Below are 27,822 nucleotides of genomic sequence, written 5' to 3' on the forward strand. Positions count from 1 at the left end.
CCTCGGTCTATTTCTGCTTTAAAGTGGGACAACACGCAGCGCCACAGACTGTGCTGTGCCTTAGCGCGAGCAGAACACCCAGCCGCGTGCAGCCTTCTCCGGGCTCTGCCATTGGCCAGGCTCTGCTGACACGCGGTATTGTGTCTGCCTGTTACTAGGGTTTTTTCTGCGTGCTTGTAGAAGTGCTGTCTATGGAAAATCAATGTGCACAATTTCACAGCGAGGCAGCTCTCTCCTATGGCCAGCGCTTTAAGGGGAATGCAGACATCTCAAGACTCCATCACTTCGTTTTATTAGTCTCCTCGCTGGAACAATGTCTCTTCATGAGGAACGTCTCTCTCATTGTAAGGCGGACTGCTTCCGCTTTTCTTGCAGGCCAGTCTCACAACTGGGGATCGACTATCTCGTAGGATCACAGCCTTGCTCATAAGATGAGAGATTGTCTTTAGGGAGTGAGTCAGTAGTATTGCGTCTTTTATTAGAAATAGAATCTCACTCGATAGGCGTGAGTCTCATGTTCAGGCGTCTCTTTGTAGCTAAAGCTAACTCATTGAGAATGTCTCTCTGTCTCCCTCTCTTCGTCTCTCTCTCCCCGTAGCGTATGTTTTTAGATATTAAAAGAGAATTTGGTTGGAGCCTTGGGGGGCAGTCAGTGTCACTCATTAGGGCGAGTCTCTTCTTTGATGGCTGTCTAACTCATTAGGGACAAGCTGTTTTTGCAGGGCATGTTTATTCGTTGGTTGAGATGGGCAGAATCCCATATGTTTCCTCACATGATACATGTAATTAGCATGAGAATTTCGGGTTTTACACGTACTACAAGAGGGAGAACTTGTGTGTGAAAATTGGGGCTTTCATAATGCACTTCTATGGCCTCTATAGGGGTGAGTTACTCATTAGAGTGCATTTTCCCTCACCAGGAGAGGATTTCTCCTTTACCTACAGCCGCTCTTCTTAGGATAATATCTTTTACTGGAGTTCAGTCTCACTCATTCGGATTGCATTTCACGATGGAGGATAATCTCTCATTAGGAGTGGGTTTCTGGGAGGAAAACTGAAACTCAGTAGGAGTGTTTTGAAACTAACTTGTTGTTGCATTAAACTGTCATTCTCCTGGTGGGTCTCCCTTAATAAGAGTGAATTTTTTGTTGCAGTCTGCATTACTCATAAGGAATGGGCTGGAGTGAGCTTCTTGTTGGAGGGGAATTTGACACTCGTTCAGATGGAGTTTCTCTTTGGGGTTAAGTTTTGCTGATTAGGAGTGTGCTGGAATGAGTTTCTATCTTTAGCAGGGTCTCACTCATTAGGAGTGAGTTACTTGGAGGACAGTCTCACTCGTTGGGATTGCATTGCAGTGAGCTTCTGCAGAAGGAGAGTTTCACTCATTAGGAATGAGCTTCTCATTGGAGGATACTCACTCATTAGGATTGCTCTGAAGTGTGTTCCAACCTGTAAGCGATTCTCACATTAGTACTGAGTTTCTCATTGGAAGATAGCCTCAGTCATTGGGAGTGCGCTGGAGTGAGCTTCTTGCTGGAGGAGAGTATCATTTATTAGGAGTGAATTCCTCGTTGTAGGACAGTGTCACTCGTTTGGAGTTGGATACCTTACAGACAGGTGCAGGTTCAATCACTATGATCCCATGAGAACAAGAAAATATCCTTGGTTGAGTAGGCTTTAAGCCCACCCGGTGGGGTGAGTTTCAAGCTGGTCATTTTTAATTTAGAAAAATGTAATGCTTTCGTCGGAGTTCAACTTGAAAATGCCTTCACACCAAAGCAGATCATTGGCGAATACAAACAAGTATTGGCAAAACCATTCAATCTAGCTTATATTTTGAGTCCTGTTTAAAATATTTGTTTGAAGTACTGCATTGAAAACACTAAAACAAGAAATGCTTGTGTTCTGTATACAGTGAATCTACCAGAAAAAGAATGTGCATGATGAGTGAATGTGTCTTTAAGATGTGAAATAGTACCACACAGACTACAATGTAATCACGTCATTAGAAGAAGAATAATATACCAGACCAGCAATAACCTAAGGTGAGAGAGAAATACTCCTGTGGGTGAAGTCAAAGTCCTCTCTGTGCATATATCAAATAATTGGTACCAATAGGCATACCTGTGTGCAAGACCTAGGCACACCGGTCCGCAAAACTCATGGTTACCATAATTAATATTAATTATGTCAACAATATGTTCTGCAGACAGCTCTGCTATAGATGCTTTGATTGTTTGATTCCATCACGGATTAGAGACAAGTGCAACACTTTATGGATATTATTCTGACAATATGTTTTTGATCCATTAGTTTGCACCTTGATTGGCTGATCTACTTTGTTGTCTGATAACTGTGATGTTTACTTGATTGGAAATTATTTTTTCCTGCTCTTTTTCTCACTCGCTGTTTGTTTTTATTTGTTTTTACTCATGATTTTTGTCTTGAACTGAATGTAATACTCATTTGTGTAATTTTATTATAAAATGTATGATCTTATTATGATTAATTGTTTGTGTGTATATATATCATTTTAATAAATTTTATACTGTAACACATTCTTTGACTTGACTATTAAGCCCTTCAATTTTGCACCTCTAAGTTTGATTGTATGATCTCGATACTGTTTGAGAGTGGATGTGAACATTTATGGTTTTATTTGACAAGTTTGCCAAGGGGATTGTTCTTTTGACTTTGGTCTTGTGGTACCCTACCCTCTTGGTGATATAGGGTCCCTCTCTCTCTCTTTACAAAGCTCTGCTATTGAGCCAGACTCCAAAACTCGCCTACCAAAATATCCCACCTGACAGGTGTCACACTTTTTGGATATTACTAAGCAAGTGTGATGGTAGTAGGGCGAATACCCTGATTAACCACTTTCATTGAACAGTAATAAATGGTTCTTCCGTAGTGTTCACTGCTAAATACTCGATGTTAGTAGTTCGAATAAAAACGCGCCAACAGACAAATACGGCGCCAGAAGAATGAAAGTAAGAGTCAGCCATGTTGGAGTAACAACACATGAACTAGTATCAAAGTGCAACTTGGCACAATTGGCAGCAAGGTGTTGGGAACCTGACTGTATTTGCTACTTTACAGTTTTAGGATACCTTACTCCTAAGTGCTGCTCTGCACCAATCTGAAATGTGGAATAACAAGGTGGGAGAATATAGAACAAGAAAAATGAAGAAAGGAAAGAAATACAAAGATGTATACTGAGAGGTAGTACAAAAATCAGACGGTTCAAGAAAGAGAGCAAGGAAAATAGAGACAGACTGAAGAATAAAAAAGAAAAAAACGGTGATTGGAGATACATAATGGAATGCCACAGATAGACAGTCTGTTGTTTTGTTTGGAAGATTATAGAAATGGAGAGTTAGAAATAGACGGAGCTGATGAAATAGAAACATAATTTTTTTGTCAAATATAAATTGAGAAAAATAAAAAGAAGCTGAGTGAAGAAAGGGATTGGGATATAGAAAATTAAATGAATAACGAATGAAAAACAATAAAAATAAGGAGCGAGAAATAGAACGAGGGTGGATGAACGAGAGATAGAGGAAGGGAGGGCAGCGAGGGGGAATAGGGAGAGAAATACATAGAGCGAGAAACAGAGAGGGCGAAGGGGAGCGCGCACGCCCCAGTGCTATCTCTTTCTGCACAGAGACGGTTCCTTGGATCGCTGCTCGGGAGCTGACGGATCCCAGGGTGGAAGGGGCTGCTGGACGGGAGCTGGGGGCACGGCTGGGAGAAGCTGCTGCTGCTGGAAGGGGCTGCTGCGGCGGGGCGGTGGAAGGCGCTTCTGCTGGCAGCACCACTGGTGGACACGGCTGCTGGAGGCACCGAGAGGCGCGGGGCCTCACCTGCCCGGGATGTGAGGCCCTCGCCATCCATGCTGAGAGCGGGGAGAGATGGCCGGGGCTGGGCAGGAGCGGGGCCGGAGGCGGCAGGCCGGGGGTGCCGGGCTCTGCTGCCTGCAGGTCTGCCTCTGGGTCATGACGGTGTGCGGGGAGGAAAGGACCTTCATCGTGGAGGTAGGTCACCGCGGGCTCTTGCAGGGGAGTTCGGGGGGCTGGGGGTGAAGGAGAAAATGCCCACGGGGGCAGAACAGGTATACCAGGAATGCTCCATCGGGATTTATGGGAGAAGGCTAAACAAGCAATATAAAAACGGGGGGCGCAGAGGGGTAGTACAGGCGCACACGAGGAAATGGGAACACTGGCGTTCACAACAGGACAATGAGAATGCAAGGATACACAGGGCCTCCAAGGCACAGGGTAAACGAGAATGTAAACAGTGATGCTGACACGAACAAGGATGCGTGAGGCGATGTAGCACAACCCTACGCATTGTTTTTACAGGGCAGCCTGGGCCCTCAAAGCACACAGTGACAGACATTTCAAGTGTTTTGAGGCACTGACCCTCGTATATCTGGCCGACCACAGGGCAATCCAAGCACAGGGGTACATTCAATAGCACGCACAGTGTCACACAGGACACGGCAAGTGCGAGAGCATTACGCAGGATACTGCAAGGACAGGAATACCCAAAGCACTGTAAACAAGTAGCCAATGGTGTACACAGTTCAATGTAAACAAAAGATTGGCACCCCAACGTGAGCACAGGTGTATGTGGCATATCAAGTAGAGGGCGGGGAGGGGGCAGGCAATATACCACAGGGGGTCACGTGGCAATACAAGCACAGGTTACATAGAGCCAGAGCAAGGTAAGCATAGGGACGGAGATGACAGAGATATTCAAGTTATTACACCCATTGGAGTGACCAATGTATTGTATTGTAATTGCATTTATATAGCGCTTACTACCCCTGACGAGGCGTTGACGCGCTTTTTCGGAGGGTGGCACGCTACTCCGGACACCAAGAATAATTAGTGTTGAATTAGTATAGTGAAATATGAAAGTAATTTGAGTGGTGGGTAGGTTAGTCAGTAATTTGGATTCAGAAGGATAGCGGAGGGATAGAAGAGGGAAAAAGGTTTGCATTTATATAGCGCTTGTTACTCCTGATGCGGTGTTGGCGTGTTTTTTTTTTTACGAGTAGCACGCTACTCTGGAACCCATAAGGATTAGTGGTGAATTAGTATAGTGAAATATGAAAGTAATTTGAGCGGTGGATATTAGTCAGTTATTTGGATTGAGAAGGATAGTGGAGGGATAGAAGAGGGAAAAAAGGTTTGCATTTATATGGCGCTTGTTACCCCTAATGGGGTGTTGAAGCACTTTCTTGGTGAGTAGCACGCTACTCCGGAACCCATAAGGATTAGTGTTGAATTAGTATAGTGAGATATGAAAGTAATTGGATTGGTGGATGGGTTAGTCAGTGCTTTGGACTCAGAAGGATAGCGTAGGGATAGAAAAGGGAAAAAGGTTTGCATTTATATAGCACTTTTTACCCCTGATGGGGTGTTGAAGTGCTTTTTTTTTGATGAGTAGCACGCTACTCCGGAACCCATAAAGGATTAGTGGTGAATTAGTATAGTGAAATATGAAGGTAATGTAATTCTAGCTTCTGGATATACTGGGCAAAAAAACACAAAGAAACGCACCAAAATACTCTCTGTCGAGGGCAGAGGAAGTACAGGCAAACAGAGGAGATAACAAGCCATGGCGAACGAGCTGGGGCTTCCGCAGACAAGAAAGCAAGAATAGAGGGCATATAAAAACTTGGCGGCAGAGGGCAAATCAAGTGAAGAAGTGGTAACAAAGGAACACCGTGCAGTGCGAGCATATTACTTGAATTGTTCAAACTAGGGAACAAGGGCACACAGAACAGCATCAGCACAGAGAACAATAGCACTCCACAAGGCAATGAAAACATTGCCACAGTAAGCAGAAGAGCAGGTCAAGTACATGGGTGTGTCGTAGAATAAAGCACTGCAAGCCAAACCTTGCATAAGTGCATCCTCAGCAGGATCATATGTACCAGAATACAAAGAAAAGACAGGAGTGGAAGTTCTACACAGACTTGACCTAGTACAACTTGACATCTCTGAGCAAAGAGAAATAGAAACGGGAGACTGGGTCTATCCTGCATGCCATGTGAGCTTAAAAACAGTCATTCAGACAAAAGGAAGAACAGAGTAGTGCAACAGAGGGACAGAAATAGTGCAAATGAAGGGCTGGGTGACTTTTTTTTTCTTTATCAAGCTCATCCATGCCTGATATTCATATTTATTCAATCAGTGTTGCATTCGTCTTGATGGCTCGCTGGTCCCTTCTTTGTGCTAGACCCACCTCCAAGACTTTGTGGCACCAGCTAGGGTGAAAAAATCTTCATGACTTTCAACACATCATGTGTGTCGACTGGGAAACGGCCCTAATGACCCTATTGACTGCGCCTGTGATCTGCAAGTGTTCAGCCTTTCTCAGCCATTAGTCCTGCAGAACATCGGAGCTAGCCGTAAGCAGTCGTCTTGAGATCTGTTGGTTCGTCAATGCGTTCAGGAGCTTTTGTGCATGCATCAGTTTATAAGGGGCAGAGATGGAGGGCCTTGTGGACCTCTTCCATGTCTTCCAAGCCTTTGGTGTCAACAGCAGTGGTTGACTGGGCTCCATAGTTCCAGAGCTGTAGCTACCTACTGCCATGACTCCACTCTCATGTCATGAGCAGTAGTTGACTGGGTTCAATATGCCCAGCATTCATTGTGTTGAAACCACAATATTCAGTGTTCTATTGTTGATACTGCAGTGGATACCGCCATGTTGATTATGTATGTCAGAAGGTTGCGACCCAGAAGGACTATGCTGTCAGGTACAGGTGGAAGTAATAGTATCCCAAGAGGATAGCAAGTGCTTCCTATTCCATTTGGGATTAGAGCTCTTCACAAGAGGTAGATTGGGGATGAGTGGCCTTTAGTTATACGATTGCATCATGACTGTCCTTAAATTACCAATTTCTATTAGGGTTGTGCCATCGCCATCTCTACTGGCATCCATGATGAGTACATTACAATTCTGTGGATGGAGATCTGCACACATCGCATGCTCAATGAGGGGTTCTTCACTGTTTTGAATGCCCATTGGTGTTGTCATCTCTACTATTGTTTTGGTACTGGTGTGATGTTGGAAAAGAAGATGTATTTAAAGAACACAGTGTACCAGAGCATGGGCTCTCATTTTTCTTCAATAGCATCAGTCTGGTTACTTTTGGATGGGAGAACCCTAGAAGAAGTCATGTGTTCTGTTAAAATTCTGTGATTGTGAAGCAGAGCGCTTCGCTGTTGCTGGTGCCAATGACCATTTGGTTCCCTTATATTATTAGGAAAGATTCCAGAGCTACTTCTGGGGTATTCACACCATTTCAGGCCAATGTAGGCATAGAGTGTTGCAGTGTGCCATGAGACTGGGTCCAGTTCCATCAAATCAGATTGAGAGATGCAGCTTGAAATATACCCGGGTGTGATCAGTGGTGGGTGAGATATGTATTTCACATTTAATTGATTGGTTTGCATGTCTCAAATGTAGGTACAACTTGATATTTTCTGGTGTTTTGGGTTTTAAGGTGGCAAAATTTGGAAAACAAACACGCGAGGTTGTCAGCAGCACCCTCACTCTTATTCAAATAGGTTATGGTTTTAGATTAGATTATTTACAATCTCCACTTATGTTTTTCGATGTTGCCATGAGCGCCCGGGTGGAATGCCCTGGCACATGACACTCACAATAGCCCCATGGCTCTGTAATAATAACAGCTTTATGGATTCTTGAACATTAGTCACTCAGTTGCTCTCGCACAGTCATTTTCAGGACTCGTTTAAATATATTCCTTAGGGTTCTTTGTGTGCTTTTTTAAAACAATTATACCCCACTTATGCCACATTCATATGATCTCAATTAGTTGCAGTGATCAATAGTTTTTTTATCCTAATGCATTTTTCACTGTCGCACTTCTTTGGGGTTAAACTTTGGTTGTGATGCTAGCAGTGTGACAGTGTATCGGTCTTCACCTGATGAATTAATGCTCTAGTTAATGGTGTGTTCAGGTGTTAGGGACACTACAAGAGTCTTTGACCCCAGGGTCAATGTCTTGAGGTCATCACAGTGCACAGTAGGCGTGAAGACTTGTATTATTGTTTTGGCAGTAGCATGCCAAGTTTGGTCCATTTTGGTGCGTAATTGTAGCATGCTGGTGTACTACAGTACTACAATATTTTATTACTTTTATTTGTTTCTATACTTTCTCTGTGTTTTGCACCTTTTTCTTGAAGAGGATCCTAATACATCCATGGTACGTCGATTGCTTTTTTCACCTCTCTCAGTACCACATTATTGATGGCCAGGCCCTGTAGACCTTGCCTAGGTAGGCTGGTGAGGTGGGGCAATGATGCATTAAGTGTTCTTTTCACTGGCCAAGCAGATTTATAAATTACAGAAGGAGAGTCCAGGAGTGAGTTCAGTGGAAGGCCATGTGGCACTGAGGCTGCAAAAAGTAGATAGACAGGTATCAAACAACAATGGTTCACTCGGGAGTGGGGGGAAACACAATTATTCAAAACATCAAATAATAAGAAAATTGATTGCCAATATATATTGGCTCTGATAAGCCCACCAAATACAATTTAAAAGCAGAGAGCCGCACTAATAATTAACAATTATAATCTATTATCAATTAGTATAGCAGTGCAGTGCGTTTTGGTATGTCGCAGCGTGAGTGGGAAATGAAGTCCCACATTTCAACCTCAATGGTTTACTTAGCTAGTGGCATTTGACTAAAAGCCACTTTAGAAAAGCAACCTAAAGAATTGTTCATCAGTTGACTTTTTCGGTGTGTAAGAGTAAATATAGACCTGAAAAATATTCCAAATTGTTCTACACCAGGTTCCCGTGGTCCTGTTTGGCTTGGACTCTGATGTTGCTAGATTATTGATGTATGCTTCGCCTTAGTCCGTACAATTTTAGGTCCTTCCTGGTTTGTCTCCTTGATGAGCAATTATTTAGGTTGCTTTTCTTCAGACATATTTCTGATGATGACCCCAGCTAAGTAAACCATTGGGGTTGAAACGTCAACAAAATTCCCAATTTGCACCATATCTTTCACAACATTATGCACATGTATAAGCATTGTAGGGCTTCTATGGAATAACCAGACGTACTACATGATTAAGGCAGCCTTTTGTTGATATCAAATTTATGTTTCATTGGCACCTCACTTATCACAATTTCCACGGTGCTGTCACAAAACATACTGTAGAGCTATACTAATGACTTGCAATTTAGCAGAAGGGTTACAAGTAACACGAACTTCCCTCCCTCCGCAGCAGAACACCTCTTGGAATTCTGACCTCAAAAAGTATCTGCAAATTCTGCCTTTGTAGTAACAGAAGCTTCCTGCACCACTACTGGGAATACAAGATGATTCAGATTAACCCACTACCATTTGCTTATCCTGCCTCTATCAACTTTTATACCTGCACTACCCTTTAACCATACTAAATCAATTTGCCTTACTATTCTCCTGTATACGCTCTTCGCATAGGGCATAACATCATCTTCAATTCACCCTGATCCTCCTCTCCCCTCAACTAATCATTTGCATGCCCGCACAAACTTCTGTGTGATGATATTTTTCTCCATCTCCTCTAATTTAATTCATCACCCACTTTATCTGTTACCTAGCTCATCAAAACTAAGCTAACCTATCCAAAAAGAACCTAAACTAAGGCTTGTAGTGGATTGTCTTTATAACACAGGAATAAAAACTGCTAACTTCAAGCATGTTGTGAAAGCACTCACAAACTAAACAAATGACTAACCGCTCACCCCTGCTTTCCTCAGACTAGCGTGCTACTCACTGAAAAGGGTTTTCAAAGCCTTCTCAGGTATATCAATTATAACTACAGTTTTGAAGCTTTAATATTACCCTGTATTGATATCGACTTCACAAAGCCAACTACCAACACATAGTAAAGTAGATATGAAGTTCAGAATAGTAAATCTGCACTTCAATAAATATGTTTACGTCGACGATATGTTTGTAGTCGATATTGTTGAGTTGATATATGTGCAGGTCGATATTACTGACCTGGATATTGCGATATAAATCTGGATCATGTAGCACATTGCTGACCTTGTCTACCCCATGGCACACGCACCTCACAAACTACTATCAGAAGGTCAATCCTACCAGTTGAATGACACTGGTGGCCTCTTTCCGTTTAGGAGCAGTGCCCCTCGGTGCGAGCTCAGGTAATTTAACAGGAATACTATCCTTGCACTGCAAGAACTCCTCCTTAGTCAAATGCTATCCAACAATGAAGAAAGACTTGAGATTGCTCAGGTCAGGCAAAGAGAACGCACGACCCCAAAATAAAAGCTTTTCAGTACGTCACATAGCGAGAAACCCTGTCGGTCATCGCTCCAGACAACTTGCAACGCATGCACTTATCCTGCTGATGCAAGCAAATCTAACACCAATGGCTCATCCAATGGTAAATACAAAGGCACACAGCAAGGACAAGCACAGATCAAACGATGGAGGGACCTTTGCGAAGCAGAAGCTGCTTACAATCACAAGACATCTCGAAGCTAGCATTCCGATGTATAGGAGCACTAGACCTATTATTACATATTTATTTACGTGTGAGTTTTATATAGACCACAAGGTATTGGGGCTCTTTACATTGTAAGCACAACAACAATAACATGAGGTACACCCAGAATAGATAAAAAATATATATTAATATGAAGCGTGGTTTCATAAAGTACAACACATCTATTCGAAAGGTGCCATCGAAGCAGGGGGGGATATGCTTTGTAATTTTGTTTTTAAGCCCTTGCTTTCCTCTGTCCAGTGCACTGACATATGCTTTTGTTAGCTCAGAGGACAGGGTTGCTTGGAATGTGTGTATTGTTTTAATTGCCTCCCAGTGCTGAGATCGTGATTTGTGGTTTGACGAAAATACCGTTACTTGAAAGAACGAGCGCGGCTGAAATCAGCGAGCACTGACCATTTGCTGAGATGTGTGCACACAGATTGCGATTAGAAATACATCTATGTCGGGTGAGGCGTCTTCTTCCGGTGAGGAGGGAATCAAGGCTTCCAAAAATAGCAGCAGGCAGCAGCCCTGGCAATCAGCGCGTGTATACAGGAAGCAATTCGGGGAGGAGCGCCGCGGGGTCACGGAGGGTCCCCGGGGGCACCGCAGGACCAGTGAGGCGCACTACCTGCCCCCGCACAGAGCGTCACTCGGTGCCGGCCTGGCACATTGTTTTGGAGACACTCTATCATAAAACCGGAAGTGGCGGCTCTTCCTCTCCCACTCCACTCCTCGCTGCACCGCAACAAAGACTCCGTGTGATGGCTGCTCAGCCACGGAGGGCGTTTCTCTGCTCCTCGAGCTTGTAATTAGTAGGGTCAAGTAGCAGCAGTACTATTAACTGAACACGTCTAAACATTGGGTTTATTATTTTGTACGTCTCTTAAGATCCTGCTTCGTGCACGCGTATCTTTGCTCACGCTGTTTACTTCACTGCGCCATATTCCTTATTGTACTTGATTATCGTTTTAGTGGGGGTGATAGTGAAATGGTGAGGCGCTTAGGAACGAGCGTGCCCGTTGCTGTAAACCCCTGCGCTGCTTTTTCTGTGCATTTAACCTCTCCCAGGTGTGTGGATGGTAACAAGTGGAATCTGGGGTGCTCTTAACTGAGCATTTTAAGTAGCTACTTTGTTTTTTTCTTCTTATTTTCCTTGTATGAATTATTGTCCCACAGCACTTCATCTTTGGATAATTTCCCAGCGTGCAACCCTATAAATAAACACAATAAAAAACAATTTGATGTTTCCATGTTTACAGATACGGTAATTACCCTTATACCTAACAATGTCCCACCACTAAACCAATAAACACTTCTCTATTACTTCAGTATGATGACCACAGGACAGATGACAGCATATTGGCAGACACACGGCACACCTCTTTGAACTTTGCTACATAGATCGGTTTGCAACCTGAAATGTACAGGTCTGGAATCCATCTTCATCCTTCACAGGATGTTAAACTAGGATGCATCGAATTGAACAATAGTTAACACTTTTTATTAATTACCAAGGGATCATTCAGTTTATGATGTGCACTGTATAAAGGACTGGGCGATGCTTCAATGCAAATCCATTGACTGAGGTGAAAGAGGCACTGAAATCTGGTGCCACATATGTAGTGTGCTACTCACCGAAAAAGCGCTTAGATGCCACATCAGGGGTATTAAGCGCTATATAAATGCAGGGGGAGGGTCCCTAAGCCCACTGACAAAGAGTTAACCTGCAACAATTACACCAGAGCTATCTTTTGGTTGCCAGTTAGCATCTGGAGAGACCTATTATAAGGCTTTGCTTGACAATATATTCCTGGGGTAAAACAAGGAACCCAATTAAGGCCATCAGGCCTGAACATTACCCGGTAAACAGTCTCGGTGGATGGCTATGAAAAGACTTGTCAAGTACCAGGCATGCAATTCAAAGGCAGTAACTTCTGATCGTCAAACTTATTGGGTGAAAAATGCCAGATAATTATTGAAACATGCTGATTTTGATGTATTAAACACCAAAATCATCATTCTACTCCCTTTTTTTCAGGGTCAAACACCTAATTGAAAGTTATTTGCTCGATTTATTGCAAACCCATATGTCACATAGTAACAGTAACGCTCCTGTTTATAGTTCTGTTAAACTATGAGGCAGCCCAGTGGGTTGAGGGCCTGTCCTCTGTATGACCATCAAGTCACAGGTTCCAGTTCCTACAGTGGTTGTGAAGCCTTTTATCTATCTGAGATTGATAAAATGAATGCCATTAAGTTGCTCAATAATGTTAAGCTTTTCATAAGCATTCAGAGTGAATTCAAAAAAGCACCCTTGTTTTACACCTCCAAATTGACTTGTTGCACAAAGTCTAGTCAAAGTTCTTGCCCTACCACATGACGGAAAGTAACCTGCTAGGACTCCTGAAATGCTTGTACATTCACACTAGTTAAAAGTAAACTCTGGCGTCGATTTTGAGTGCCTTGTAAAAATGCAACAGCCTTTAAAATCACTGTTTGTATAAGTGTTGGAATTATAAGTTTGCAAAGTAAAATCTGACCGGTGAATTTTTCCCCTGATACATTTTGAAAGGGCCACTTTGCTGAAATTTTGCCGGGAGAAAAATACCTATTAAATACCAAGACATGCATATTTTGTTGTGATAAGCCCTGAAATCTATATGCTATTTCCTATTCCCATTACAGTGGGGAAAACTCGTAATTGGCGTTATTTATCACATCTGATAAAGAACTTTCTCCACGGTAGAGTTATTTATTGGGTGGCATAAATAACATCCAAATACCATGAGACTCGTAATGGAGGTCTAGGTCTTTTAGCGTTTCTGGAATTGTCAGCCTCTCTTGGTACAGTTGACAACTCCATTTTGGTAAAAAAATCGGGGACTAGGCTACAGACTAACTTAATTTCTTTTTTCAGCTAGGAGAATAAAAAGCTGGGTGATAAAATATGTTTTCAGATCTTTTGAACCTACTTCTTCAATGCTAAATTTTAGGATACCAAAGGGGTTGCTATTCTCTTTGCTTTTTTTTGACATTTGTTTGATTACTGACACTGGGCTCACAGAGGCGTCTCTGGTAACCTTTACAAGACTCATCCTCTTGTAGCTCTGCTCACCCTCCAGAGTGTGGCCTTTGCTGGTACAGAGCAAACAAACACATACATTGTGTATTTCCCTTCACCTCGTCGGCTCTAACCAAGTGGGACGATAACTGTCTCCCAGGCTTGACATTGGGGCGAGGAAGCAAACCCTACTATAACCAGAACCCTTCTCAAGCAATCCCCTATATTAATATATCTATGAATGACTTGGCGTTAAAACAGGGACAATGGAGACTTGAAGGTTCTAATCTGGTGGACCCCTGGCCTGCTGTGGCGGTTGAGGCTTAGTGGGTTACACTGTGAGTTCAGTTGTATGTTCTGTGGCTAGGGTTTTATATCAGGACTTGCCATAGGGCAGAGCACTATGTAATTCCCTCCAAGCTAAGGAGGGTATTTGGGTTTCAGACAACACAGTTCCTGAGTCCAGAGCTCTCACTGTTATGCATCGCATCACGCAAGACACAGGAGAGTGCAGGCCTGCCAACTTCTTAAAAAATGTCCTAGTGTGAGGAGCAGGTGGAACTTTGGAGGGGCGAGGATTTGTGCCGGGCACAGTCAGAGGACCTTTAGCTCACTATCGCCCCAATCCCACACCAAAAAAACAAACCTTTTGAGACTGCTGTCAATGTCCTGTGGATGGTTCACACCCTGGTGTGGACATTGGCTGCACAAAGCCTCCACACAATTAGCCAAAAACCTGCTCTCTGCAAAGGTTTCCATCTCACTGTGTGCACACCTTGTGATATTGGCTGCTTGCAGGAGATCCTGTGAAAAAATCCAATATTGTATGACATACCCTGGCACCCTGTGAGGTGGAAGGTCTGAAACTGACACACTGAAATTGCTCTGTGACATTGACTGGACCGTGCCACTCCAAATACATTTTTGCATATTTTGGGGGGAACTTTTTTATGTAGCACAAACTCAACTCAAATGTGTTGGAGAGTTTTACCTGAGCACTAGTTACATTACACGTCACATTCCATTTTTTTAAGCAAGGGCGGACTAGGTGACTTCTCCAGAATCACAGGATGTTGATCTGACTCCCAGACTCGAATCTGGTTCCCGCGTTCTAAAGTGGGCAGCTCTGGCCGTAACTCCACATCCTCTCCCCGGCCTGGGGGAGAAATGAACTGTGAGTATCCTAACACCATGCCGACAGTACGCAGCTGCTGGGGAAGTGGACATCTTGGAGTCAAGATCCACAAAATGTCATCACTCTCTCCCTTCACCGAGAGGCACTGCCATAGAGCAGGGGAAGATGTGAGCATAAGGGAGACGGGGGCAACTGTGGTAACGTAGTTATAGAGACATGACCATTTGGCATGTAGATTAGCAGAGAGACCACCTGATCTTGTGATACCAATTGTGCGGAAGTTAAGGACTTGAAAAACGATCGTTGAAATTTGGTGCAAAGAATTTAATATGCTGGACTGTACCAATCTGTGATACTAAATACGAAAAGACATTGAAACAAAATATTTAACCCTGGGAAACCTACTTCTAGTTATGAACAAATATGATCAAGCTTTAATAAACAGGGTGGCTGTTTGGATATTGAGTATACAAATCATATTTAAAGAATCATAAACACATTTTTGCAAGAATCCACCGAGCACGACTGAATAATAGTTTTTGAATGGACATCCATGAAACACTTGCAATGATGAACATGTATTCTCAGGATAGACATTGTTGAGTGAATACACACCATAGGGGTTTGGTGCCGGAGGTGAAGGCACCAGGCTATCATTCCCCACACCCACCTCAACGTCAAACATAGCTACAGAGGGACATTGCTCTTCACTGCATTGCAAGTGATTTCACACCTAAGAAAGGAAGCCCCTTGCAGTGGGTAGAGCAGGGGGCAAGGATGATCAGATTTTGACCAAAGCAAAACAGTGGGTTGAGCTAAGAGACTGCCATTTGGAAGACTGCGTCTTGTAGTGTTGGATCCCGTATGTATCTTCTGTTCTCCCTCACTTAAAAGCTATATTTAAAAAACCCTGATCATTGGCGTCTGAAGCTATGCCATTGATATTTGGTCTTGTTGTTACAACACTTAGTTACTTTGGTGGTGGCTGACACTGAAGGCAACTCTGCCTAACTGATAAACTGTCTTACACATGGGGCTCCGGATGTAAGGAAGCCGGTTTCAATTGAATACATTTACGACTTTAAGGTGAGACCATTATTTTAATTGGCAGCCAAACCTGAAGATGTTTAACAGGCACATTAACATCCCCTGTATCCTAATCTGATTATATCTCAAGAAAAATCACGATCTTGTGCTTTATGTTGGGTACAGGGTTTCACCTATAGCACTCAAGTCAGCAAAGCGGTAAAAAGGGCTTTTGAAAGTGAACACATTTATATGCATATTCCTGTAAAAAGTCAATAGTGGCAAAGGATACAGCGATCAACTCCCAGCTTAGTTACTGCATAGCGCTGTACGTTTGACTGACAAAGAAATTGGTATCCAAATTGCAAAAAGTGCAAAATGCAAGTGTCAGGCGAACTGTTCAGCAGAAGATGTTTGACCGCCACGTGTCACCGTCCAAACATAAACTAGGCGTGGGACATGATAGGATGATCTTTGGCTTGCATATGGGTCAGAGTGTATGATGAGTGAAAACATGGTCTACATACCTACAATGCGAGCGGTCCACTCCAGCTAAGGTGCAAAGCTTGAGTAAGGGTAACGCTCTGAAGATTCAAGCAACATTTCCAAAGAGAGAGTACTGAGGATTTCCCTCAGGGGAGGGAGACCAAAGATTAAGTCGCCTTTTCCCCAAAAAGGAGCTTGTTTCCTCATACAGGTCTGAAAACACCCTTAAAACAACCCCTCTTTGGCAACAACGAATGGTGATACTATAAGCTGCTTGAGTTTCAGACCTATATTTCTCCCCCGAGTTACCAATACTGGGGGTCATCAGTAACTCTGTGAGAAAGAGGGAAACACTCCTCAATACATAATTTTGGGCAATAACTTGCAGGAATCCGCATTTCTGTGTTGATTCCACATGTTTTCCTCCAGAGTTTTACCCATAGTTTTCGGCTACTTTCTGCATTTGGAGGACCCAGGTGAATCCTGGAAATGTGTAATTCTTATGGGGCATTTAACTCTTATTACTGACCCCCGTCGATTACTGGGGCCTCTCAAAATAAGGACTTAAGTTGCATAGATTCTTTTGATAGTCTTGGAAAGCAAAAAACGATAATACACCTGGATGGGCAGTGCTTAAAAAGCAATTCATAACATGAAGGCACTTAACGCATACACTTCCCAAACCTAATTGTTAGTTCCCCTGAAGTAAACACTTCCTGCCGCCCCTCAATAAAATCAGGGTTACTAGTTCATAATCTCTTGAAAGAACAAATTACAGCTCGTTCTACATCAAATTAACATATACTATTAATCAGGCTCTTGAGAAAGCTTCAAATTGTAGCTCTACGCTGCTTTCATGTTGCAGTGACACAACTGTCTAGATTCTACGGGCCATATTGCAAACAGTCCATAATGTATTCTCGTAGGTTCACGCCTATGTTTCCGATTTGTTGGACATTCACAAAGGTTTACAAGAATATGTGGAGGGCAAAAGTGCAAGTCACATGCTGCTCGCAGTACTCCTGAAAAATCTTTGTGGTATTCCACGTATGGTAATGACGGGGGTTACTACGTGTACAAAATTATGTTGTGTATGTCTATGCAGGGTAGAAAGAATGTCTCGCGTAAGGGCATTTGAACTTTGAAGCTTATTAAAAAGCTTTTCTCCGCAAGGAAAATGTTTCCACAAAAAGAAATTCCTTTCCCTTTATGGGTCCCCGTTTTGGGTGTGTTCCTTTCCCGTTGTCCAATTAAAACAGATTTACTTCTATAATTCATAGAAGTAAATCTACAAACATTTGCAGATGGGAATGGCACATAATCCTCACAAACGGTTTCCCAAAACGTTCATTGTCCCCACAAACGGTGTCCCAAAACGTTTAGGACATTCTTGTCCTGGGGTGCCCACTCTCTGGTCGCGGGAGATTTTCTCACATGAAACACGTGTAAGTAACTATGTTTACAAGTGTCAACCCGTATCTTTTTAATCACATTAAGGTCAGAAACGGCAATCCCATGTGTTTATCTAATTTACCAGCCAAAAATGTCTTTATGATTCGGGCCCCAGATTATTTTTCAAGACCTTTGCCCACCCAGTTGAGAGCAGGGGTGTTTCTGACCTCTCTTGTGCCGCGATCGGCGATCGGAGCGGGGAGACAAGCTTTGCTTTGATTTTGAAAGAGATGGCGGCCATGTGTGGACGGAAGAGCGCGCTGAGTAACAATGGAGCATAGCCTTGAGCGGCCAAGACAAGCGTCGCTGTCCAGGTGCTGAATTGCCCAGGACACAAAACAACAGTTCTGGATATGAAATCTGCTATTTTCTGCCAAAAGGAATTTTCCTACCCCCTCTAAAAACCTTGCAGTCAGAGTCTTATTAAAATTATTGATTTCAGTTTATAAAAAAATACTCTTTTTCAAAAGGAGTGAGGTGCTTGGAACTCTAAGAAGACTTTTACTGACAAGAAGATGGCAGGGCCCAGGAGGGCTGCAGTTTCGTCATCAACAAAAACGTGTGCTCTTATTTTAGATTTATTGCCGTTTGTGTTGGACATAATCATAGATAATGATTACATTTTTGCAAAAGTCTTTCCTTCTTCCTATTGCTTGTGAGGCCAATACTGAGAATAAGGGCCCCAGAGGCCCCAGGGTGGGTCTATTACTGGATGCCTTGAGTTTTCAACAGCTATGACCTACTGATGGTGGAGTGATAACATCATGACTCAAGAGTTGGTGTATTTCAGTTAATGAGCAGAACTCAGAACCTCTCTGCTAGCAGAGCTAGGTTCTACACCCTCATTTAACTCCCAATTTCCAAAACCTTAACATGGATTCTTTCTTCCATGCATAACCTCCTTTTTTGGAGGATATGGAAGGAATTTGTAAATAAAACGGGTTAGGGGTGTGAGGAGTGTGAGCATACTTGACTGTATATTCAACTAAGGGGATTGAGGACTTGGAGCCAATGGCGGGTTTCAGGATCACTGTTTATAGCATGCAAATAGCTCTTAAGTGCATCCCCTTAAAATAAATCTGACTTGGTTCCTCCTCAAGGGAACCACTCTTGGGTAGCCCTGGTGTACAGGGGTGCATAATTAGAGACGAGAAATAGTTGTCATAATATACCTTCATAGGACAGATTACAATGCAAAAGCATAATAACTTGAAGCAAGCTTTCAGAGTCGTACACGTAGAGTAAAAGTTGTATCATTCTGCAAGGAAGACTTATTAAACTTCAAAAGACCCTACTTTCTCGAATAGTATGCTGGTTCTATGGGAAAATGTGGTGGAGATTTGCCCTTTCCTTTAAACTACGTGGTTGGTGGAAGGGATTGAAATTGTGCATTAGGCAAAAAAAAAAAAAAAAAGGCAACAAATATTACATTAATTGGTACAAAGACAAAAGGATTTAGACAAATGATATGCTTTTTTCTGATTCGTGTCTAGTTGTATACATATAACCAGCAAATAGCTTGGACTCAGAACATAACGTTGGGAAAATTAAATGGTTATTCTTTCCGATGGTCCAGCTGTAACAAAGGTGAGCTAAATAAACAAATTGTAACTAAGGCTTATAACTCAATCTCAGCTTTTCTGAGGGAAACTACCTCATATGAAGACATACTAGTAGCATTCTCCGAAATCACTACAGTTATTCAAAATTCGTTTAGGGCTGAAAGAAAAGATATACACACCCCCAAACAGGGTTGGTTCGATACCAATTGTACCAAAGCCTACACATATCTAAAGACGACCCTCCATAAAACTGTGAGGGTTAAGGAGGAAATCAGCGAGCGTAGGAAAGAGTACAATCAAGCACGGAGCACAAGAAGAAAGGAGCTAAAGGAGAATGCATGGGTTAGCCTTCACAAAGCTTCCCTAAGGAAAGACAGTGCTTCCTTCTAGCAAGCAGTGAAATCACAGTTTTTTGGGGAAGAAAATAATCCATCATTGGCGGTGGCAATAGAGGAGCAGAAATGTGTTGATTTCTTCTCAAATGTGTAAAGCTTACGGGGAGATGTCGAAAGGGACAGTCCCCCTTTGAATCAACAGGGGGGACACCCTCAGATCTCCATAAATTAACCTACAATTCACACATGAGCAAGTGATTGGGGCTATAAATGCAAGCAAAAGTGGAAAGGCCCCGGGTCCAGATGGGGTGCCCATCGATTTATTTAAGTCTCATCTCCCACTCTGGACGCCATTAATAACACGGGTCCTCCAAGCATGCTGTGCAAAGGGTTTTATTAAGACTTGGGCACAGTCAATAATAGTACCTATTTTTAAGAAGGGGGACCGGGAAAGTCCTGCCTGCTACCGCCCTATCTCTTTATTAGATTAGTTGATGAAGGTTGCAGGAAGGATAGTTTTAAATCGACTTGAAAGCTGGGCTGAGGATTCTAATGTTTTAACTGATGTTCAGTACGGTTTTAGGCAGGGCTTAGGAAGTACGGAGCAGGTTTTGAATCTTAGTATTTTAATAGGAAACTATACACAGGCGAAGCCAGGGAAACTTTATTTAGCATTTGTGGACCTCATAGCCGCTTTTGATTGCATCATCCATTGTAAATAATGGGATATCCTGGTGGAACTAAAGGTGGACCCACTATTGGTACAGTTCTTGAGACAATTGTACAGTGGGGCGACTGCTAGAGTTCGATACGGAACCAAGAGGGAATGCACCGCGTCGTTTAAAGTTGAGAGGTGGGTCAGACAAGGCTGCGTCCTTGCGCCATTCTTGTTTATACTTTATACAAATAACTTAGAACAAGTGATGGTGGCAAGCGCGAGTGATCCACCATATATTAATAAATGCCCGATAGTCTCCCTTCTCTATGCAGACAACGCGGTACTGATGGCCCGTACACAGCTGGGTCTATAAACAGCCCTTACCGCTTATACAACCATTATGGATAATCTGGGTTTAAAATTAAACGCCCAAAAAACCTGTGTTATGAGTTGTGGCAAAGGGAGACAGAAATGTACAAGCCTACCCCTAGGGGAAAGTAGGGTAGAATCCACTAAAATGTTTACATATTTGGGGATCTTACTTGACGGCACTGGTTCTTGGTGAGAGGCTGTTAAAAGCAGGAGTCTTCTCTTTATGAAATCAACCGCAGCAGTGGCCAATTTTGCAAAAAAATTAGGAAAAAGGGCCCCTGAGATACTCCTTAAAATATATAAAGAAAAATGTGTGAGCATCGCAATTTTTGGGGCGGGTGTATGGGGTTTTAAAGATGCTAACTCTATTCAGCATGTCGAAAATGCTTTTTTAAACTTTATTTTAGCCGTACCTAGCAGTACTCCTGTTTATAATTGCCACAGTGAGCTGGGCATTCCGTATATCGCAGATTTCAGCAAAGCCCAGCCAGTGTTACTCTGGCATAGGATTTGGACATCTACTAGTACGGGCTTGAATCAAGAAATAATAAAGGACTCAATGAAGCTGGACCACGCGACCAAGATCCCCTGGCTGAAATACATAAAAAAATGTATGTGTAATCTTGGGCATCCTGAGTACTATAATTATCCAGAGTCAATGAATTATATACCCAGGAAAGAGTTTAAAAAAATGTCTATGAGCCACCTAGAGGAAAATAGATTTGTACTGGAAATTAATAAGCAAACAGTTGAACAGCACCAATTGATTTTAATCATATATGAAATTCAGCCTTATCTATTATGTTGTCTAAGTGGTTATGACAGATATGTGCGAACGCGTTTTAGATTTGGGACTTTCTATTGATTGATTAGCTACCCTAATAGAAATGACTGGTCAAGAGAGCTATGTTGCTGCCCCTGTGATGATCTATCCCCACAATCTACAATACATGTGGTCTTTTTTTGTAAACTATATACAAAAGAAAGAGTGAGATGGATTTTGCCTCTTTTGAAGTCAGGGGGATGGAGGCAATGTCGACCAGCCTTCTTATATTTGCAATTATTGAATAGCTTTTATTGTGTTAGTGCAATGGTTAGCTTTTTAAAAAAAAAGTGTACTTAGAGCCAGGAAGTGTGTTAGGGGTTAACTGTTACTGGTAACCCAAATTAAATAACCCGTGAGTGATGGTATCGCAAGCTATACACAATGTGTAAAACTTTCAGCCCACCTCTAAACATCTGAATTAACTGTACTTCCTGCCCCTTTTTATGGAAAATGAATCTTCGGGAAACATTGAATAATTGTATGCATTCTAAGAGTGTCTAAAATGTTTTTTAACTTGTGTCTGCTTTTGTGACTTTATTTACTAAAATCGAATAAAGCTTATTTGATTTTTTTAAAAAACCTTTATTTATGTCAACATGGTACACAGCTATTCAGCCGACATCCCGGGGGTCCGGCAGCACGATGAGAACAATACGTAAGAAGGTCCATAGCTATAGATCAGGAGTAACAAAGGTTTAGTTTTAATGTAAACCAAAAATAAAAAACACAAGCAAGGCAGAGCATATAATAAACATGCGGTAGTTCTCGGCTGGGGCGAGGTCCCACTCCCCTCAGCGGAGCAGTACACCACGCCAAAGAAGTGAGGGGAAAGCAGAGGTACGGACTCCAAGTTATGAGCAGTTTTACGTCCAAAGTTGGAAGTAGAGCTAGGGGGAAAGTTGCACATCGAGCATCTCAGTAAGCTTATTTGATTTGATTTGTATACCTAGGTGAAAAGTTTTTTCTTTATTTTAGAATGATTAGACTATTTTATATTGTCTATATGTTGTAGCTGAGCTCGTATGAAATGACTACATTTACACATCACCCGATAAAGCACCACATTGGGCCTGATTTAGAGTTTGTCAGACAGATTAGTCTTTAATAAACCTGATGTATATCACTTCCCCTTATCACAAGTGCATACTATTCTATGGCACTTAGAAGCTGCTGACAGGTTTTAATGTTAACTTTTTCTGAAGAAGCATTACTACCTAGGACAGCAGACATGGTCCCTTTCCATTTGAAATTTCACCAGACTTGCACAAAAAATCCAGAAAATGAATCTTAGCTTATCAGATCTGACCAATCAGATCCATGGATACAGATACTTACCCCGCTCCATTCATGTTGGAAGAATCTGCTAGGTGGGAGTAGTGAAGGCTCCACCCCATTTAGAGTGACAAGTAGCCTACCCAACCAGACTGTTCAGAGGTTGGTTCTGTCCTTTCTGACTGGGTGTTGCGGCTGTCAACAAGCTACTGATTATATGAAAATGCATATTTCATTAGGAACATACATCATGTAAAATTTGCAGGGAAGCGCTTAAATGAAAATATGTTTTTGCAAGTTAAAGCTCAGTTGATATGAAACAGCTTTAGGACTTCATAGGCATGTGGATGGCAGACTACACACATGTGATGCACTATTAACATGTTTTAGCATCACTGAGCATGAGTATATCTAGAAGTTTAAATGATAAAAGTTTGAGCAATATTAGGACACCATACAGCTTCTGAGCACTATTTTTTCAAATAGCTATAGTTCTCGCATTTGCAAGAGTTTAACCTATTGGCATTGTAAATGACAATGCCTTTCATTTGTCTGTTTTAAAAACAACAAATAAATAAAAGGCATTGTCATTTACAATGCCAATAGCTCAAACTCTTGTAAATACGAGACCTATTGCATTACAAATGCTTGTTACTGTATGCAGCTACCTACTGTATTTGTACTAAATAAAGAAGAAGGGTTTGGGTTTTTGTGAAGTGGAACAGGAGACTGCACCTCACTAATAAAATAAATAAAAACTGTGCATCTCCGCTCTGCTTAAATCATCTTTACTGTACAATACACATGAATCCATTGTATCATGCATGAAATGTCACAATTAAGTTTCAGCATTTCATTGCATTATTTTATATGCCTATTCTATTTCCATAGACAAGAGCACATGTCACATGAATATCTCAAACTATCATGTTATCCATTGGCCTCATTTTTCACATTTGTACTGTAACTTGTGTGTGCTCCAACAAAACAACCAGTGAACTATCATCACCAGTGAACACATTCACCAAAGTAAAAATTATGTGAGGAGGTCAAATATGACTAACATTCTGGAAGATGCTATGTACTCATAAGGCAATGACTAAAGGAATTTGGTAGCAACCTATGTTTGTAAACACAAGTCCTAAGTTCAAAAAGGTGCCATGGGGATTGTTCACATATTATCTATTTCACTTTAAATGTCCTTGGATCAGGGTGGGGACCATATTTAATTTAGGGCCTCTCATAGTTTGTGAAGGATCGCCCTGGGAAACTTCCTTCATGGTATTTATGAGAAAAAACGTTAAAAAAAATACATTTTAATTGGTCAGGCCCACTGGACAGCCACTGGACTGAGCAATCCGATTGTCAACTGCTCATGAAGAAACATTTTGTGTCCGCCATTACTGGACTCATGGATTTGGTCACCCAGTCATGAAAATAGTTACAAAAACATTTAGAAAGGGGCAGGGATACTCTGACCCCCTAGCCTGTGTAATGGGTCGGCAGTCCCGCGGTTGTCATTTGAGATGTATTTTTCTAGGGGGACTGCGTATAGGACGGAAAATATCAATAAGATGTGAACCTTAATTTCTCTAAAACAGCTCAACAGAAGTTCACCAAATAAAAGAAGCATGCTTTCCGACTAAAGATCTAGCTTTCTGCTGTTGTGGAGTTCTCGTAAGTCGTTTTTCCAGTACCTTTGTTTCATTTTTCCTAATGAAAATGCATGGAGGAAAAGGGTTTTGGGATCACTAATTTTTCTCAGCTCCAACTTAACGGATCACCCCCAAACCTTTCAGGAACTAGTTGAAGTGGATTTACTTTTTTTGTGGAAAGTTTTGTAAGGATTCGTAAACGTTACCAAAGTTATTAACTAAAACAAAAAAAATGACACTATTCCTAAGCGGAAGCTCTGACCTAACTATAACTGCACAGTGGCGATTGCCACTGTGTAATATATATGTATGCATATATATATATATATGTGTGTGTGTATGTATGTATATATATGTGTGTGTGTGTGTGTGTGTGTAAGTATGTATGTATATATGTACATGCATATTTACATACACTTTCTCTTCTCTTCTCTCTCATGGTTTGGTTCAGCCTTCTGTTGAACTCTCATTCACATTTTGCTTCCGCCCACCAAAGCATGGGGTAATGGATCTGCACACTTTAGTCTTTAGCTCTCTTGCCTTGAGAGTGATGATATCACATGTGCATAATTGTCTAAAATGTAGTGTATTTCATTCTTTGCTGGTGGGCCAGTACTTTTCTTTACCAATGTTTTTTATATTTCCATTCTTTATGCTTTTTATATCTTTTTATAATCATGCTTGCATATGTGAAATATGTCTTCCGGTTAGCGTGTTCTAAGTTTATAGCACCTTTTCTTTCTAACAAGAATGATAGTTTCCTGTGATATATGCATTACAACTAAAAATGCTTTCAATGCCTTTTCTAAGTACACGTGTTTGCTATGAAAAATATGTACTGTTCTATTAAAACTTTACAGTTTTTATTTAGCATTTTATTGCACTCATAATCTGGCCACCACCTGTAGGTTGAGAGATGTTTTCTGTTTTTTCTCCTTTTTATTTTGTGGCATATGCTTGCAAGAAGGAAAGACCATACCTCTTGACTGTGTCAATGCCCATTATTCTTTTAAACTTCAAAGCTCCCAAAAAAAGAATAGAACATGCTTTGTTTCACGCATCCATTGTTGCATTTACCCTAATCCTGTAATTCCCTTCTTTTTTCATTAACAATTCTGGATTCTCATGCACACATTAGCATGCACCGGTATCTATGGACAGAGAACTGTGATTGACAGGATGGACCTAACCTTTCCTGAGCACCACCTCAAGACATTCTACACTTCACATAATGGCTGACTTTTAGCTACAAATTGCATTCTCCTAATGACATGTTAGAGTAGGGTAATTTTATAACTTTGGTATTTGTGTAATCTACTTAAAACACACTAATATTTCTGTTACGTGCCTTATGTGTGTTATGTTTGTGTTTTAATTCCACTGCTGTACCCTTGATTAGAAGATATGCATATTCACTTTTGTTTATTAGTTAATAATTGACATTTTAAAAATCAACCTTGCATTTTTTCGCGTTTAAATTTTTTTGCCTGTGCTCGATAAATGGCTCGTGACTGGTTCTCATTACTCCGCGATTCTTGGTGAGTTGTATATCTTAAAAATATATTGAGCATTGTGAAGTTGGTTTGATTATCTTCCCCTGGCGTGGCCAAGAGTATATAGCTGAGATGTCGTAATGTTGGTTGCACAGGAATACTGAATGATACGTTTATTGTTTATGTTGTTACTGTGTGTATTTTGAAGTTGTTCTTGTTTAAAAGATTGTTTCATTCTGTCAAGCTATCCCACTTTTAGCGTTTTAGCGGCATGAGGTATGCACATGGATTAGTCAGTCTATACTTTGTTGAACATTTTATATGAGTGTACGTAGAGTCCTTTTTTTAACTCTTTTTCTTCCCTCTGTGTCTGTTTAATCTTTTGTTGGTATGTCTTTTAGTTAGAAGCTTGCATTTGTTCTTTGTAAATTTGTGTTTGTTTTTGTGCACCATTGTACTATGTTTACAACTTCAGTCAGTGTAAGGAGTGATTAGATACTTGATGGTAAATATGGAATGTTATGCTCAATTGTTTTCACTAATTTTAGCTAAATGCAATCTGGATCTATTATTAGTGTTCCTTAAATTAACAAAATAAATCCTTAACAGCACTTTCAAGAGCATGCGATATTGTTATAATCCAAAAATAGATTTGATGCATTTCACAGAGATACCCATGGACTTTATAATATATATATTTTTAGGGAAGGTGCTCTCATTGGAAAGACAAACACGAGCAGGACCCTACATAAAAATATAATAATTACATTTTAAATGGGTCTTCTAGTAAAATTAAGGGAGTTATTAAAATGTTCAGCAAAAACATGAGGTATTAATATGTTTGTTTTATTGTAGCTAGAGTGGGACGATATTTTCTACCTAAGATTATGATAGAGAACTCTCATTTTATACAAGGACATATTTTTGTGTCTAATTTTAACCATGTTTGGTTAAAACATGTGTTTTGGAATTTTATTGATATTGCGGAAACAGTCACTATTAGTAGGTGGACACTTTAAGAAACATTCCTTAATAGATTTGTTTATAATTTCTAAAAAAAACATTGGAGAGACTCATCAAAATAAACATAGGGAAGTATGCTTCCTCTGATCTTAAGGATATTTACTTAAAATTATATTGGGGCCCTGTAGACAAAAGGGAGAGGAGAGTTAGTGATATGGCACACAGGGATGTGTGACATGTGTTTTCACTTTTGTCTGCACCAGGACAGTGGCAGTCTTGCATGTGCTTCCTGAGGTGTCCCTTAGGGTAGCACAATTCGTGCTGCAGCCCGTAGGAACCATCTTTAATATCACAGGTCCTAGGTACCATTTACTAGGAACATACTGAGGGTGCTAAAGGTTTTGCCAATTGGGGGATCTATTGTACAGTTTTGGGAAAGACCTCTGACACTGGGGACCTGGTTGGCAGGAACCTAGTGCGCTTTCAGTCGAAATCACATCATTTACCAGGCAAAAAGTGGGGGTTGACCATGTCAAAATGGGGCACTTTCCTACAGTCAGTTTACACACACTGTATGAATATATAAAAACAACATACGCTGGTAATAGTTAAAAATCCCCCAAGGAATTAATTGCTTTACCAAAACATTGTAACAATCCAATTCAATCTTATAGTCTGAATTTAAAATGTAATTAAAATTAAGGCCTGCATCATTATCTTTCAGTCCATAAGTTCGGAGGAATAATTAATTTCAGAAGCGTTATGTTTTTGTTATATTCAAACAGCAGATGTCCTAGCAATTTTAAGTTCCCCACAACATAACCTGCACAATTGTTTGGAGTGAGTCAGTTGTTGCCAGGCTGCCACAATTCTTAAGAATAAAGTATACAAAAAAAGTATGGATGGCATGCTTGAATTAATCTTAGCCACTGGTAGTTACTCGGGCTGCATCCCAGTCCATCATTATTTT

The 27,822-nt window shown here is 41.3% G+C and overlaps 1 protein-coding gene across 1 annotated transcript in view; it reads left to right on the forward strand.

The window, feature by feature from the left end:
- Positions 1-3,630: 3,630 nt before the first annotated feature.
- Positions 3,631-27,822, forward strand: part of MMP24 (matrix metallopeptidase 24) — a 458,389-nt gene continuing 434,197 nt past the window's right edge. Inside the window, exon 1 of the mRNA XM_085619071.1 lies at positions 3,631-4,034. Coding sequence (XP_085475197.1) covers positions 3,912-4,034 — 123 coding nt within the window. The 5' untranslated portion in view covers positions 3,631-3,911. The remainder of the gene's footprint in view (positions 4,035-27,822) is intronic.

Source organism: Triturus cristatus, chromosome 7 (genome assembly GCF_964204655.1).
Source record: "Triturus cristatus chromosome 7, aTriCri1.1, whole genome shotgun sequence".
Taxonomy (NCBI): Eukaryota; Metazoa; Chordata; class Amphibia; order Caudata; family Salamandridae; genus Triturus; species Triturus cristatus.